The sequence below is a fragment of the Phyllostomus hastatus genome, unplaced genomic scaffold (assembly GCF_019186645.2).
Source record: "Phyllostomus hastatus isolate PE091 unplaced genomic scaffold, TTU_PhHast_1.1 phas_contig_62, whole genome shotgun sequence".
NCBI lineage: Eukaryota > Metazoa > Chordata > Mammalia > Chiroptera > Phyllostomidae > Phyllostomus > Phyllostomus hastatus.
In genome coordinates, this window is record NW_025333921.1 from 13,847,798 (window position 1) to 13,865,364 (window position 17,567).

The 17,567-nt window shown below is 38.4% G+C and overlaps 2 protein-coding genes across 3 annotated transcripts in view; both read right to left on the reverse strand.

Annotated features, from left to right (window-relative positions):
- Positions 1–48: 48 nt before the first annotated feature.
- On the reverse strand, positions 49–10,721 carry DNAAF2 (dynein axonemal assembly factor 2). Its single transcript, XM_045848709.1, has 3 exons — positions 6,615–10,721; positions 3,038–3,181; positions 49–2,127 (listed from the first exon to the last, which is right to left on the reverse strand). Exons 1-3 carry the CDS (start codon positions 8,430–8,432, stop codon positions 1,657–1,659), a joined length of 2,433 nt encoding a protein of 810 aa, XP_045704665.1. The 5' UTR covers positions 8,433–10,721; the 3' UTR covers positions 49–1,656.
- Positions 10,722–15,703: 4,982 nt separating this feature from the next.
- The window catches only part of POLE2 (DNA polymerase epsilon 2, accessory subunit), a 30,368-nt gene continuing 28,504 nt past the window's right edge, over positions 15,704–17,567 (reverse strand). The window contains exon 18 of one of the 2 annotated variants that reach the window (XM_045848595.1): positions 15,704–15,863. In XM_045848595.1, the coding sequence (XP_045704551.1) occupies positions 15,845–15,863 (19 nt within the window). In that variant the 3' untranslated portion in view covers positions 15,704–15,844. The remainder of the gene's footprint in view (positions 15,864–17,567) is intronic. The other variant, XM_045848594.1, reaches the window with a different exon arrangement.

Consider the following 17,567-nt stretch of genomic DNA (forward strand, 5'->3'; position numbering starts at 1 on the left):
AAGTGAAATATAGCCAGGAATAATACAAAGTTCAGTCATGCCAAAGTACAACGTTACAATGCCAGCTTTATTTTAACTGAAATACTTCTTAAAAGGACATGGGAGGAAACAGGCTTAAAATTTATTCCACATTTAACGTAGACATTTCTCTTAACAGTATACAATTCCATTCAACCAAAAATTACTCAGACTAATTTTGGTGTAGATATTACAATCAGTCATTTCAATCTAAGAAAATTGTGTATTAAGTAGTTTCAAAATTATTGCAGCAAATTAACCATCATATTATGGTTGAAAATGCATTTGGTCATCTAAGATGGGGCAAATCTCTTGTTTTATGAACTAGCTACAGTTATACTGCCCTTAATCCAGTCTAGTTCCAGATTTTATCAGGATTATAAATGTAAATCAGGATGAGTAGCCAGGCTTTGTACCAGCTTTTGGTGCTCTAATATGACCTCCTCAGTTTAAAGGATTAAAAATATTAGGTAATTTCCAGGACTAAGGTAAGGCCAGATGTTTGAATTGGTAGCTATTTTTGGAATACATACCTCAGCTCATGGTCTTTGGGGTTAGAGATTGGGTTAACAGATATTTTTCTTTCTACGGTTTATTTCATGCTGTCCTAAACATTTCTGTGAGGAAAAAATTAAGTAGGATATTCTTCTGGCCTCAAATAAAAACAGTATTCCACAAACTAACAGCCACGATACATTATCTGCCACTGCCTTCTTTTAGATGTTATAAAGGAAGTTAATTAGAAAACACTTCGTTGTCTTCATGTAATAATATAATAATGATAATTTTCCCATGGGAGCAAATTCCCAGATTTTTTTAGTTTTCCTGTTCTAAAATTCACCCTATGTATTCTATAAAACCAAGGGATGTTTTAATATGTAACAATAACTTCTAAAAAATGCTTTAAAATTTTTAAATTTTCAAAGTAATTACTAAATAACTTGTCTTATATGTGTACAAACATATATATATATATATATATATATATATATATACACGCACATATAGTGTGTGCGTGTGTGTGACAGATGAGAAAAGTAAAATACAGTGTGGAAGCAAAAATACTGAATTTCATTCAGCATATTTGTATTATAATCGTTCAAATTATTATTACTGGTTAGTAAAGTTCTTTCATCTCTAACAATATTTCAAGCATAAAAACACATCCTATTTAGTGAAACTTTGAAACAATTTTGAGATTCTGCCCCCTCAACACTTAGATTTCTAGTTACATTCTTGAGAATTACTTTTTGTGACAGCCACAACTTAGTGAATATTTTGAAACTAATGGTAAACAAAAGAAGCCAAAACCAACACAGAATATGTACAGGTTGTAACAAAACTAAATATTTCTCATTTAGAAAGAATATACATCTATCAGAGGAATCACAAAACTTAAGGAAATTATATATAAACTCTATACATGCAAAATATCTCCAGTTTTCCCATTAGAATCAAAATTGCAAATTTTAATTTTTTGAATATCTTCAGTTTTAAGAGAATGAACAGAGAATATATTTTAAACCGAAAATATACTTCCTTCAGTAACCTTTGGTTTTAAGATAATGGTTAACAGAAATAGAATTTCTATTATGTCCAAAATTTTTTAACTCTTAACCTTTAAATTCTAAAATTATATTAATCCAAGTCATATAGCAAAGAATTCTGAAAACTGAATGCACAGTGAGTCACATGATCTTTAATAATCTGCACACTACCATCCTGCATATTGGTTTCTTTTATGTTGTCAAAACCAGGTATATTGTGAACTGTTAATTTTTTCTCTTCAGTCATTACTGGTTCTTTTAAATTATCTTTCCTTTCATTTGAGTCAACAGCACTTTTTTCTTTTATAAATTCAGGTTCCATTTTTGACTCAGATTGCTGCGACTTTCCAAATAGCACTTGGGAAATATCAAGAGACTTTTGTTGCAAGTATTCAGCGGAACCACAACTGTCTATTTCTAGTACTTTAACAGCTATAGATGAATCAGAATCTGTTGTTGAGGTGGTAGGATGTTCTATTTTTTCTTTTTCAGTTAGATGACTTGCTTCATTGGCTCTTTCTTCCTTTTCTTGAAGCTGCTCAGACTTAGTACATTTTTGCAACTATGTCAAGAGAAACAAATTAATCATCCTTTGAAACAAACAAAATCAAATTTTAGTATCATCTGGAAAAAATTAAAGGTGTGAGGGAATAACCAACCCTTGCAGACTTGCAAACAGACTTCCTCCTCAAAGTCATCCTCCAAATGCTGCCATTTATTGACATTGCAAACAATGCAACCCTGGCATTAATTCCCTGATTAAATTCTTTCAATGCCTTATCTACCTCAGGATAAAAAAATCCTGGCCTACAAACCCTTCATTTATTTATTTATTTATTTACTTGAGAGAGGAAGGGCAAGAGAAAGAAAAATTGATTTGTTGTTCCACTTATTTATCATTAACTAGTTAACCCTTGTATGTGCCCTGACAGGGGACTGAATCCACAACATTGGTGCATCCAGATATGCTCTAACCAACTGAGCTACCCACTCAGAGCTTAGCAATCATTCTTGCAAGGGTATTCTTGAATTTCTTGAATTTTCTTGAATCACTGTGATTATTCAGAGCCACTCTCCCCCAATACATGCCATTTGTGCTAGTTAAATTATTTCTGCATTCAATAATGAAGTCTGTAAAAATAACCAAACTTAAGATTCAACTACAAAGAATGAACTAACTGTATGACATGGTCTGAGAGTCAAAAAGATTTTTTGTCTCTGGACTAACTTCCCGAATGTCAGTTTTTCTCTATTCCTCACTTGACAGCTATTTTGGAGTTAAATGAGATAATATATATAAAAATGAACTGCAGTGTTTAGCACATAGTAAAATGCATGTAAAAAAGTCTTTATTCCTCTTTCTGGCCATTATATACATTTAGCTTAACATTATAGCATCAAGAATTAAGTTATTCATTAGGCTTTAACTTTGTCCTAAGTCACTATTCTGCAAAGCCCACTGAAATCCTTACCTTTGCCTGAATTTGAATCTTGCTATCAGTAACCTGAAGGACTTCAATTAAAGGTGGGGTTAGGGGCATTGTCTGTTGGAATGGAGAGCTCAGGACGTCTTCGAGAAATTCATTAACATTTTCTTCATTTACAAATAACCTTTCCTAAAATAAGAAAAAATATATTCTGTTTTACAGGTCATATTTAAGTTTTATGTAAAAACAGCTCATAAAACTTCTCACATAATTCAGGATTACACTTTTAAAATGTTTAATGTTTTTCCTATATCCTGGCAAAAGAAGACAGTCTTGAACAGCAATAGGAATAGCAGAGTACATATACATATAGGGAAAGACCCTAAAAGAAAAAGTTTAGCTCCTTTTCTAGGTCTCTGTTAAATCTGAGGTATGTTTTCTCTCCTAGATAGTCTTACTTACAAAAAATATTTTCTTTTCTTTTTCTTCTCTTAATATTTTATAAGAATAACATCACCTCTAGAGCTATAAATGCAGTCCTAGCTATGAAATGTACTTCAATTTTAGAACACTTCCTAATGAGTCAGCTAAGAAATATACATGACAGGATCCATTCAAATTTTGTCTTTTGGTTCTTGGTCAGGTAAGAGCCAAGTGTAATATCTTTACTTAAAAGAAGTTGACTTTATTTTTAAGCAATGAGACCATCCAGTGTGAGACACCAGCATATAGCTATTTATAACAATGAGGTAGATTTCCAAACCACTAGGAAACGCAAAAATCACATTCACAAAAACCCTCAACACAAAGTAATTTGTTCATATTCACATTAAGTGAATACAGGTACACAGGGCATTGAAGGAACAACCATATTCATGAAATCAGTTCATTGTTGCCCAAATTAAAAGTATTTGCCTCTGTACTTTCAAATAAATAAATTTTATAACTACAAATAAAAAGTCCATTATTTAGTCCAAATAGGGGAAAGAAATCAGAAAAAGACAAGTTTTGAGTTTTTTCCTATTAAAGTGTTTGAACTTGGGAACACCTACAAAACAAGTTGAACCTTTGGAACAGAAAAATTTTACTTTTAGAGTAATTTGCCTTGCTATTATTTGAAGATTCAGAATAACACTGTATTATAAAAATACAACCATCAAAAACATTTCTAAGTTTCCTATCTCTGGAAAAGACTGTCATATTAATTATGTAAGAAAAAACAAGAAAATACACCAGCCCTGGCTGGTGTGGCTGAGTGGATTGAGTGCTGCCCTGCAAACTAAAGGGTCAACAGTTGGATTCCCGGTCAGGACACATGCTTGGGTTGTAGGACAGGTCCCCAGTAGGGGGCAGATGACAGAACACCACATACTGATGTTTCCCTCTCTTTTCCTTCCCGTATCTAAAAATAAATAAATAAATAAATAAATAAAGCTATTTTTAAAAAGAAAATACACCAAATAGTTTAGTTTTTAGCTAACCCAAGGAAAAATAATATGTATTTATAATGGAAATGGTTACGATTGAAATACAATTTGCATAAAATTGTCTTCACAATGTAATGACTGATTTTACTATAAAGGTACTGTATTGCCCTAGATCAGTTGGTTGGAGCATCCTCCCAAAGACCAAAAGGTTGCGGGTACAATCCCCAGTCATAGCACACAGGAGAGGCAACCAATCGATGTTTCTTTTTTCTCTTTCTCCCTCTTCCTCTCTCTCTAAAATTATTAAAAATATCCTCAAATGAGGATTTTTAAAAAAGATACTGTATTCAGTGGTTGTAACCCATTAGGAAAATTCCCAGTGAATATTTAAAGCTTATATAAATACATTTTATACTTATATGTAAAGCAACAATTCTGAACTTCACAGCCACAAATTGGTCTCTTCACATTATAATTGTTTTCATATAATGCATATAACAATATAGTCACGATATATTATCTATCTATCCACCCACTATTCTTTTGTGATTTTTTTAAAAAAATCATGTTTAGAGCCTGGTCCAGTGACAGTGAAATGTAAATAGAAAAACAACATTATGATTCATCAGCCTTAGCAAACGTGATGATTAAGAAATATTAAATCTATTGCAAGCATCAAAGATATAAAACTCAGTTGCCATAATCTCATTTTTTCTGGTTTCTTTGCTAAACTAATGTTAGCATAGTAGTAAATCAGATTAAAATGTATTCTTTACTATTTTCTCTACTGCTTGTCCACAAAGCTTTCTTCCCATATTGTGAGTTACCTTCACATTTATTAAGACAATTACAAGAAAATGACTGCTCTTTCCTAAATTTCCCTCTTCTAATGACATAAATAGTCAATTTCCTATTTTCACCAAGTATTTTACCCTGCCCTGGCTACTTATTTTACCACTTTTGCAGTCTTTCAAATTAACCTCTTCTCACAGAAGATACCTCTCGTAAAATAAATGTAACTTATTAGCAGATTTCTAGAAAAATAATGGGGAAGAAGTGAAAATTTCTGGCAGGTGAAAGCCCAAGACCCAAAACTTAATTTTTAACGTATAATTCGTGCACTTTATGTTGTTTCTGGGAATTAAACCCAGTTTTAAAAATTTACATGTAACACTGATACAAACCTCAGCCAAAACCATTAATTAATTGTTCATTTATGAGTTTACAAAAGTTCTTTACAACTTCAAATTTTAAGGGTTTTTTTTCCAGTATTTGCCCATAATATTGTAGTATTGAATCTAAAATTTGAGAACCTCAAAAAACCCAAAAGGTATAGTAACCGCTACAACAGGCATATTATCAAAATTGTATCTTAAATAAGTAAGGTAATGCTCAGCTCAGCTCTAGAGTATATGCCCATAAGACGTGTAGCTAATGGTGCTGTACAGTTCAAAACATGTTTACATTACCCTTTGTTAAATGCCAGCCATTGTGCCAAATACTAGTAGGGATGTAAAGATTAAAACAGAGGCAAAAAGACGTAATTTTAATGTAACAAAATGCCCACTTGAGGACAACCCCACCAATATCAACGACTAAAAATGAAGCAGCACTATATGGTCGAAAGGGCAAGGGATTTATTTAGATTGACACCTGGTTCTGAGTTCATTTTCCTACATAAGAAATGTGGCTAAGTGACATTTGCTCTCTGGAAGAAACTAATTACTTTCTATAGTCGGACAATGTTATTTACCAACTTAAAATATAGCCCTAACAGAGTGCCTCTCAAACCTATTTGTGTCATCAACCTATTTCAAAATATGACTAAAGTTATAGCCCTTCTCTCCAGAAGTAACTATCCTCAACTTTTTGCATAGTTTTAGAGATTTATGGATCCTCGGAATCTATTCATGTCCTCCTCAGTCAATCAATGGACTCCAGGGAAGCAAATGCACTAACAATTTTGAAGACTTGAAACTCATCCATCAGAGGGGATGCATGCCGTTTTTTGCTTTGGGGCATTTTGTTTTGTTTCTTTTTTCAATATTCGTTTAACAAGCACTGACATCTCTCATCAAGTGTATCAATTTCAAGACATTTCGAGGGAAGTTCCAATAGGAAATACTTTGAGTGGGAGAAATCTTAAAAGTAGGATGGAATATTTCAAATATTAAAACTCGATAAAGAACTGTTACCTCTAAAGAATCGTTGTTTAAACCATAATACCACTCTCTCCAATATCCATAGCACCCTGTAGATTTGGCCAGTTCTATCACTGCATTGTTTGAAGAAATGCTAACCACTGCTTCTTTGTTACTCAATTTATTTTCTGGAGCAAACTGCAAGAGGAAGGAATAATAAACTAAGTCTTGGGTGGAGAAGCACAGTTTGTACCGGAGAGGGCTCACATCCCCTTGAAGACTTTGCGGCTGGATCCGAGGCACTTGAATTAACAGAGTCAGGGATTCTTCATCCTGTTTACACTGCAAAGGAGGACACAGAGGTGCCCAGCTGTCTGTCCCGGGGCCATCCATGGCTGGATCAGAAGACTCCCTGCCCGTGTCTTCCCGGGCCACGCGGGTGTCAACGCTGAGATCTCCACACACACTTCCTCCCCCTGCAGAAGCACCTCTGTCTAGGTGCCCGGCTGAAATACAAGGAGAGATTCTACCACCGTCCCCAGGTGAGCTTCCAGTTCCTGGAATGGGGTTTTCCCCGAAGTCGTTAGCCGAGACCGCTCGCCCGCCGAAGTCCTGCTCCTCCCAGGAGAAGTCCGGAGTGGCAATCCCGTCGTCTGCAGCCCCAGCTCTGCCGGGAGCCGCGTCCTCGCCCCCTGCGCAAACCCCTGATAGACCCGTCTGGCTCTCGCTAGCGGAAGTGCAGGTCGCGCCAGCAGTTCCGGGAGTGTCGGCCCTGTCTTCCGGCTCTGTAGCGGGCTCCAGGCGCGCCGCGGACTGCGCCACGGGCAGCGTGACCACCAGCTGTCGCCGGGTCTTGTTGAACTGCGCCTTCCCGTGGCTGTCGTCCACCGGGTACGGGAGCGAGAGCCGCAGCTGGTAGTCGGGTTTCTTGGAGTCCAGACACAGCAGCTTTCCCGTCACCTCCAGCGCCGCCTGCTCGGCGGAGCGCAACAGCGGCAGCTCGATGGTGACCACCAGCTCCTGAGGCACGGGGCTGGGGGCCGAGTCCCTGGAACAGCGGTAATCCTGGAGGTCCACGTGGTGTCGCTGCACCACACTGTAGCGAGGTTCGGTGGGGGCAGGCTGCGGGACCGCCTCTGGAGAGGAGGGAGCCCGGAGCTCGGGCCCGATAGAGTTCCCGGCGGCTGCCAGGCCCCGGTAAGGGTAGGGAAAATCCGGGAGAGGGCTCTCCAGCTCCCCTTCGGGCCGGGCCGGGACACCCCCGGGCAAGGGTGTGCGCAGCACAGCTGCTTCCGGCGTCCCCTTGTATTTGATCTTCAACGTCTTGGCATTTCTGTGGTCCAGCTTCACCCCGAACTGCTTCTCGACGGCTTCCAGGGCCGTGGCGTCCAGCATCTGGCGAAAGCGCTCGTGGCTCCGGGCCAGCGCGAGCGCGCCCGGGTGAAAGACCACGTCGTAGACCGTGTAGCGGGTGCTGCGGCGCCCTGCGTACTCGCGGCCAGGCGCTAGGCTATAGGGCAGGGACCACTGGCTACCGGCCGCCGCTTTCACGGATCCTGGCCGGCTGGTTGGTGCGCTTACCAGTGTGTTGCTGCACACGTTCACGAAGCAGCGCCGCGCCCCGTCCAGGCTGGTGCGTAGCACGTAGCCAGGCTCGGGGTGCACAAACCGCACCTCCACTCCGCGCTCGCGCTCCAGCGCGGTGATCTCCTCTTCGTATCGCCTCCGGTTCTCGGGGTCCGTGAGCTCCTCGGCGTACTGGGAGAACATTCGCCGGAACTCCGGGTCCTGAAAGGCAGAGGTGAGCCTCTGGACCTCCTCTCCGCTCAGGTCTAAGTCCTCTAGCGGCGAAGAGGCTGCTGCTTTGGCCATGCTGCCCCTCGGCCTTTAGCCCTAAGGCCAAGGGAAATCTTATCTGAGGCGAGGTGGACGGGACGCGCGGCGGAGTCGCTGGCCAGCAGAAAGTGAGGCGGCAGAGGTCCCCAACTGCCAGAGAACTTTGCCTAGGGCAGCGCGTGCTTGTTGCCACGGCGACGCCAACACCTAGGAGGAGGGGCAGGAATTGGAGTAGGATGGCGGAAATGACAGAAATAGCATCTTCGTTTCTTCAAACCAAGCGACTGCCCTACAGTCTGTTTTTTAGATAACTGTGCCATGGCGCCGTTACTTTTGCACTAGGATAGCTATTATAATAATGGCATAATTTCTAGCATTTTGTACATCACTTCATTGTTCACAACACTTCAAGGTAGAACTGATCCCCATTGCACATTCAAGAAGATAGAACCTGAGAAGTTACCGGACCAGGGACACACAGCTAGTGTATTCACAAGCTGTGATTCATACCTATGTTTATTTGCTTTTTGCACTGCACTAAATGAATATTTCAGTCTTCTGGATATTTAACATACAGTTTGCCTGTAACAACCCTCATTTGGGGTAAGAGATATAGGCACACTTAATAAGTAATGATCAACAAACATATGACTTCATTAATAAAAGTGTAATTATACTACATACCACCTATCAAAATGGCAAAAACTTTTTTTTTTTACAATTACTATATTTCTGTGGGATGGTGGTAGAATTTAATAAAACCTTTCCAGAGAGTACTTTGGTAGCTGTATAAAAAGCTTTCAAGATGTTTAGACTTCCTTAATTAAGCAATTTCAACTCTTAAGAGAATGCTCAAGGCAACTTTATGACTAATGGTTGGGGAAGAATCTAAGAACTCAACAGTGGGACTGATTGAGTAGATTTTGGTACGCCATACGGTGGGACTTTTTGCAGCCAGTCAGAGTGATGTTATAGATGTGATTATAGATGCCATAATTATTAATTAGTAGTTAAATGCAGTGATTATTATTCTGTTCTCATTTTGTTGAAATTCACCAACATTTAACACAGTCGATGTTGTCATTACCTCAGTGACAGGGCACTTTTCAGGCTTCTCTCCTACCTTACCATATACTTAACCATACACATAGTCTGCTTTGCAGGTGTTTACCTCTGTTCAACTTCTCAGTGGAAATGCCTCAAGGCTGGGTCCCCATCTATCATCCATTTACACTCTCTCTTTTACAAATAAATTTATACTCATAAATATCAAACTTACATTTCAGGTTCTAAACTCCAGACTTCCACATCCATATGCGCATTTAAGGTCTCCATCTGAATTTAGAGCTTAAGCCCTTGAGACTTGAAATATTCAGACCAAAAACAGAACTCCTGACTCTTCCCCCATTCTGCCCTTTTTTATGATCTCGGCAGCAAAGTGGTTAACTGTACCCCCTTAAAACACACATTTCTTTTGGTTTGCAGAATCCCATGGGCTCCCATTTTCTTCCTCCTCTACTTGCTCCTTTTTAGCCAGTTATCTAAATGTAGGAGTCACTGAAGGCTTATTCATCAGCCCTATTATCTAATCTTATTTCTTCCAAGATGATCTTAATTCAAGCCCACAGCTTTAAATGCCATCTATGTTCCAATTCGTTCTTTAAACAGAATTGATTGCACACTTGTTGCACCTACCAGGTGTGTAAGTTAAAATGTAGCACTGTTCTAGGCACTGGAACAAAACAAAATCATTGTGCTCCCAGGATGTGAAGCAACTGGCACTTGTATGCTGGAAGTGTCTGTTGGGTTAATTACTTTGGAAAATTGCTGTTGAGTAGAATGTACATCTTATGACTAAGAAATTATATTTTTATCAAGAGACTATATTTTGAATATTCATATCACTATAATAAATAATGAAAATTACCCATATTCCCCTCAATAGTAGAATGAATAAGTAAGATGTGTATATTCACAATAAATATGAATAAACAATGTGGATGTGGATGAATATCACTAACAATGTGTGAAAGAAATCATATGTAAAACAATAAATAATGTGTGATTCCATTGTATAATAGATAAAACTTGGAAAAAATAATCTGTTAAGCCCTGACTGGTGTGATTCAGTGGGTTTGGCATTGCACCACACACCGAGAGGTTACTGGTTCCAGTCTGTCAGCAGGGCACATGCTTGGGTTGCTGGCCAGCTCCCCAGTTGGGGGCATGTGAGAGGCAATCAATTGATGTTTCTTTCTCCCTCCCTTGCCCTCTGTCTAAAGAAATACAATCTTTAAAAAATAAGTGTTAAAAGTCAGTCTAGTCATTGTCTTTTTGAGGGGGAGTGAGGCGTTGTGACTGGGGGTGGGGAGCAGGAGTTAGCTACTGGGGTGAAGGTCATGTTCCATTTCTCAATCTTGGTATTGGTAACAGGGTTTGCAGTTTGAAAATTCATTTAGCTGTATGTACCCAGACAACAGGGGGCTTTTATGTATCTCATTCTTCAATTTAAATGTTTTAAAATGTGCTTTTTAAAAACATTTTTGCCCTCATGGATCTCATGTGGAACGAGACCAGTTACTCCAAAATTTTATCGGCAGTGCTGCCTGACCACTGAGCTCTACATTCATGCCACTGCCTACCTGAATATTTGTTGGGCATCTCAGAATAGAAATCCTGATTTTTCCTATCAATCCTGTTACTCCCATCCACTTACCTTCTCAAGCTTAAAACCTAAGTGTAAGCCTTGATTCCTCTTTCCCCCACCCTGCACTGCTATTCAGTTACCTAGTCCTATTGTCCCTTTGTATATACCCCCAAAATATCCCCTTCTTTGCATTTCTGGTCTGAGCCTCCCTCTTCTCCCTTGCAGACTTATGTAATAGCTTCCTGATGTTTCCTCTTCACCTCTTCCATTCTTATGATCTCCTCTCCACAGAGTATCCTTACTGATGTTTAAACTCCAGATCTGAACTCCTAGTAGGCTTACATCCAATTCCTTACTTGTGTCCACAAGGCCCATTATGCTTGATCCCTAACCTCCATACCACCAGATTTTCTCCACTTCAGCCTCAATGGCAGAACACACTGTTCCTGTGCAGCCTGTGCATGGGCCTTTGAGTCTGAATAACTTAAATGTCACCTTAGTGACTCCCACCTTCAGCACCCCATCTAAAATTGCCCACATCGTTTTATTTTCGGCATAGTTCACATTTAGCACTTCCTAATTTTAGGGTATGGTTCACCCCATTTTAAGGTAAGCATCATGAAAGCAAGGGCCTGTCTTTCTGATTTTCCACTGGATTCCTCAGTATGTAGAATATACAGGGGTGGGCAAGAGTCAGCTTATAGAGAATTCTATGCTAAAGTGCCTGAGTATAGCAAGTAGACTCATGAATGTGTGAATAATGAAGGCCAGCAATCTGAGCACTATGAGATTATACACTTGAGTGCACTGTGCCCTTGTGACATTCTTTTGAATTAATATAGCTATTGTAATCATCACAACCTGTATCTTCTTCCATATGAACAACTGTCAACCTACTTTTGCCTACTCCTGTATTAGCACTCAAGTATTTGATGAAGAAAAAGACAAGTTTGGTATGTATGATGTGACCCCAAAAATATATTTATAGGAAAAATAAAAGGGTCTGCTTTAATAAAAGGGGAAAAAAGCATGCACGCGTGCAAGAGAGAAACACAGGTACAAAGGCAGTAAAATGACAATGAATAAGTACCTATCAGTAATAACTTTAAACGTAAATGGAGTAAATGCTCGAATCAAAAGACATAGAAGAGCTGAATGGATAGATGCTAAAGGGTCTGCTTTAAGAGAAGGAAAAATATATGCATAAAGAGAAATTTGGATCTATACATAAGCATTAACAGTCTCTGATGGTGGAATTGCAGGTCCTTAAAACTTTTTTATTACTTGTATTTCCTAATTTTTGTTATGAATTTGTTTAATCCTCACCTGAGGACATTTTTTTTTCCACTGTATTTAGAGAGACAAGGTGGGGGAAAGAGAAACATCGATACGCTGCCTTCTCATACATGCCTTGTGCCCTGACTGGGGATCGAACCCACAACCTGGGTACATGCCCTGACCAGGAATTGAGCCCATGACCTTTCAGTCTATGGGGTAATGCTCTAACCAATAGCCAGGGCTATTATGAACTTGTTTAATAAAAAGTTTAAAAATACCCTGTAATTTAGGTCTTAGAATTACTCTGAAGGGTATTCGAGGCATAAAGATGAATTCTGAACCTTTAAAGCATGCGAGGGATGTATTTTTTTTGTTGTTATAACCCTGATGTTGTTAGGTAGGGTAACAGCAAACCAAGGCAGGGAGGAGGAAGATCTGTCTCACCTATTGATCCAGCAGTCCTAAGCCCAAAGTCCCCAAAGATTTGGGTTCCTATTACTTCAGAGGGGAATGTTACATAGCTAGGCAGGAGCAACAAGAGGGCAAGTGAAGGCAGGGCCCTCACCATTGCAATCTAGCAAAGAACTTAATACAGGAGACTAAAAGCAAAGGAAGACATGTCTCACCCAGTGACCCAGTCATCCTGTCTGGTTGGGTAAGGCTGCCAGGCATTCCAAACGAGCAAAACTATGATAGTGCAGTAGGGGATTAGCCCTCGAAAGTCTGTGTGTATCATTGCCACTAGCTGGGAAAAGAAAAACTGTTGAGACTATGTATTCATCCCAAGCCTTAGAATGGAGAAGGGGAAGGGGTCCACAGTGCCCAAAGAAAAACCCCATAAACAACTTTGGTTAACTGCCTTCCCCAGTCACATATACAAAACAAATAAATGGAATCTGGAGCTAGATAAGGATTCGGGCCAACAGATCCCCTCACATATGTACATTTGGGTAGTCATGTACCCCTGGGAAAGTTGGCACCACCTTCACCTCCACCCCACCGACTACAGAAGTCCTCAGAACAAAGGGCTTGCTCTCTTAGGCTCTTTTGCCCCTCCGGGGCCCTCTGGCCACCTAGCCTCAGGCCATCTGGGTGCTGGTCACCCAGCCTCTGGCCACCCTTCTTTTTGCTCTCCCATTAGAATTCAGCACTAATAAGCTTTGTCTGTACACTAATAGGCTTACAGATCTGTAATTCTTTACTGTGTCAGTACCAAGTAACAATGTCAGTGAACACATCCAATGATTGGTTTCAGCTTATTTTGTTACCTTTGTAACTTAAAAATTCCAGACAGGCTTCATCTTTACAGCATTTTCAAACAGGAAAACATCACACTACACACATGACAACAGACCATACCAGTTTGAGAATGAGAATGAAGGCTCTGAAGGCTCAGAGCCTTCGGAGCTCCTGAGCCTTTTGAAACTCTATGTGAAACTAGAAGTGAGGGTAGGCTCATGCTGATTTTTCTGAGTAGAGGGCCCTTAGTTTTCATTAGATTCCCTAAGAGTCGTCCCTGCACTCCACCTTGCCAAATTTCTTGCTATGTGGCAGTCCCTTTCCCAACAGCTCCTTGGGAAAAAATGTGTGGTTGAAAAGCTCCCATGTCCCAAACAAATGATCTTTTGACTAAAATTCATCCCTTGAGGAAAGGCTATCCTTATTAAAATATGAATGCCTTTGAGGGAGACGGACTGAGTATTAACCTCTTAGTGCAAACTGCTTTATTTTATTCTTCCACAAATATACACAGTAGAGGTCCAGAATAGATGGTTTGAGATCTACTGACAAGCAACTGGGTGCTCCAGTTTCTGCAGTCCCAGGAACGTCCTGTGGTTTCCCCACACAGGGATCAAGTGTTGCTTTCTCTTCTTAGAGAAATCTTACCCATTCGCATCTTGTGTGATCTACCTGGCCCCTGCTCTGAGGCACACCATCACATGGCAGATCCTCCTACCTAGATTTCTGCAGTAAGATCAGCCGTGCATCAGCTGATTAAACACTTGAGTCAGGAAGCACACCACCTGTTTTTACCCAAAAAAGAAAGAAGCCCAGGATATCCTTTCAGTGCCACTTCTCTACTGCGTCATCTTTCAAGACTTCTGCTTCCTTTTCATTTCTGGATGCCAATCCACACCTGGTTCTACTTCCTATTTTACCTCATTCCAATACTTACTGCCCGGTTCTGGTAACTTCTTTGCTCTTAATTAACTTCCTTGCTTCATTTCACTTCACCTTGCTAACCCCTAAATAACACCTGTCTTTCCACCCATTAAGTGTGTTCCTGAAAAGGTCTCAAAAAACTCATCTTTATTTATGGAAGTACTTATTTATCAAATGACTGAGGGGACACTTTGTACCCAATTTCTACTTCTAACTTTGTACCCATCATGTTTCATGTTTAGCCCTATGGTTCTCATAACTGGACCAAAACCTTGCCACGTCCATTTCACTACCACTTTCAAAATATAAATTGTAAATTTTTCCAAGCAGTCTAGTAGCTTTTGAAGTTATGCTTTGATTTCATCTTTAACTTCAATTTTCCCAGGCTATTTGAAATTAAAGTTAAAACTTGTTCTTCTAATATCAGGCCTCTTCTAACAGTCTCCCTGAATTTTCCATCCTCAATCCTTACCTGAAATTATCACTTCATCCTCAACCACTAATTCATTTATCACATTCACATTAAATTTTCTCAATGAATTTTCCCTTTAATATGTCAATTTTTGTATTTTTATCATAATCGTTTCCCCAAAAAGCTAATTTTCATCGATAGAAATTTCTTGCATGCTAGGCTCTTTTAATATTAAGGTTACTCCTAAATTTGTAATACTCTTCTCTTCTGACAACTTCCTGTCATTCAGATTCATTTCTGGGCCATTACTACAACACTGTAAACTAAAAGTAAAAGAATGGTGTTGAGTAATTACAGCCAATATGGCAAAACATGCTGCTTCAAAGTAAACATGTCTTCTAAATGTATAAAACCACAGGGACTGTGTTTTTAAATTTCCAGTGCCAAAATATAATTATGTAATGAATATCAGAGTGATACCCTGTAACAAAGGTTTTCACTATCATTAAAATAAATTTCGTTACTTGAAATTTAAACAGGTTGAAAATTGTCAAATATACTGTTAGGACTCTTGCAGTGATTAAAAACCTAAGTTAGACTAAATTAATGATTCAAAGATTTTAAATATGTTTTTCTTAAAATGAACTTTAGCATATGACTAGTATAAAAATAATGAAACTTTAGTTTTTAAGTACAAATGTATAATTAGATTACATCTTTATATACATTTCATATTTTTCTTAAGAGATTAGAAAATATTTTCCCTATAAAATTGTATAAAGTATAACATCTTGCCTATTATAACAATATCAATATTTCATAAAATACAAAATTAAACATTCTAAAGTTTACCATAGTTTTATTGTAACTTAATATGAAGATTACATAAAATATAAAATTAAGCAAAATACTGATGAATTTTGTTTCTTCAGATGGTCTTCTAGAATTTCAAAAACCTTGAAGTTTGCTGAAAATAAAAAATATTCATAAAGTGAAACATTTTGGAAATCTAATTTACATTTCTTAATATTTAGTTTTAGTTCATTGATTTTAAAAATACATGCATATTGTTCCAAATTGAAAAGGTGATGGAAAAATATGCCAGTCTCACACTGTTTCTGTTCCCTAAAAACAACTATATATCCTTATAAAGATCATCTAATCATATATATTAATGTGTTTTTATAGCACATACCCCCACACAAGTGGTAGAATACTATGAACACTAGTCTATACCTTTTTTCAATCAGTTAATAAATACATTATTTTTATAATTTAATTAATCACTTTCATGCTTTAAAATCTAAATAAATTAGAAAACTCCTGATAAGCATATACATTTAAATAGATATACATTTAAACCATTTGTTTTGCTAGTATAAAAACTACAATAAAAACAGTTGTACCTATTTTTATTCATAAATCCGAGTATCCCTGTAGGATACATTCCTAGACATGGAACTGCTGGTATATGCAGGTTAGGTCTCAAGAAATCTTTTAAAATTTCCCTCCATAGGTTTTTACCATTTTTTATTCTGACCAGCTACCTCTACAATATGATTTCACAAATATTCCAACAAAAGATTTCTTCTTGGGAGAAACTAAATAACAGGAAGACAAAATTATTATACTATATCTTGAAAATTTTTCATTCTCCCAAAAATAGACATACATCAATTTGTTTGACCCAGCACTGAGAAGATTCCTCATATTACCAATACTAATTATAGTCTGGAAATTATAGCAAGGTTTTTAGTATCAGAGTCCACAGAAGATAAAGGAACCATTTCAACTCCACAAATTGCAAATCAAATACTACTGTGCTAGAAACTGTTATGAGGGACAAGCACATAAGTGACTTCTAACACAGTGTTAAGAACTATCAGAGGAATCTGTACGAAGTGCTTAGAACACAAAACAATTCTGCGTGGCAATCAGGGAACATTACAAGAAATGTAACTGAAGTGCCTTGTGCTGTCATAATAAATCAGTTAATTTCCTACTGTGGGTTATTTGCTTATATCCCAACTCATTAAAAAACATAAAATGGTTTACAGAGATAAATGTTAAAAAAAGGTAAAAGTAAATAAGGAAACTCAGGTAAGGTGAAAATACAGGTCAGAAAAGGAGATGAAACTATGGCTGCACCTAACTTTTATGCTTGTAATTACTCTGCAGCTTCAGAGGTGTGCTGCACATTTGGCTGTGCTTCCTAGCAGTTAAAGGGAAGGGAGTCTGTTTGATTTACAGGCTCCCTAAGATAAATCCAAAGTTTCTTGGGACAGACAGATTTCTCTTGTTCTGGGACCTGTTTAAAGATCTCAGTACTGGTTTTCATAGCAGGGTAAGTTTTATACTAAATCTCAGTTCAGTAAGTCCGTGAGAAGGTGAACAAATATGTTCCAGGTAGACAGCCCTCAGAGGTGACTTAATTTTGGGGTCACAAAATCAAATGCCCTCAGAGGCATCCACATCTTGACAACAAGAACTGGTGAGGCTGGAGTAGATGGCTTCCCTTACCTAAAGGCATTCCAAATCATTTTTCTAAATCATTGATTTGAAAGAGAGAGAAATAGACCAATTTGTTGTTCCACTCATTTATGCATTCATTGGTTGAATTCTTGTATGTGCCCTGACAGGGACTGAACCCACAACCTAGGCATATCAGGAC

What these genes read in the sequence shown, in the direction of transcription:
- DNAAF2 (XM_045848709.1), bottom strand. Translation starts at nt 8,432, where the DNA reads ATGGCCAAAGCAGCAGCCTCTTCGCCGCTAGAGGACTTAGACCTGAGC. An exon ending in TAAACAACGATTCTTTAGAG is followed by an intron (nt 3,182 to 6,614) that starts GTAACAGTTCTT and finishes TTCTTATTTTAG; the next exon opens with GAAAGGTTATTTGTAAATGA. An exon ending in AGATTCAAATTCAGGCAAAG is followed by an intron (nt 2,128 to 3,037) that starts GTAAGGATTTCA and finishes CTCTTGACATAG; the next exon opens with TTGCAAAAATGTACTAAGTC.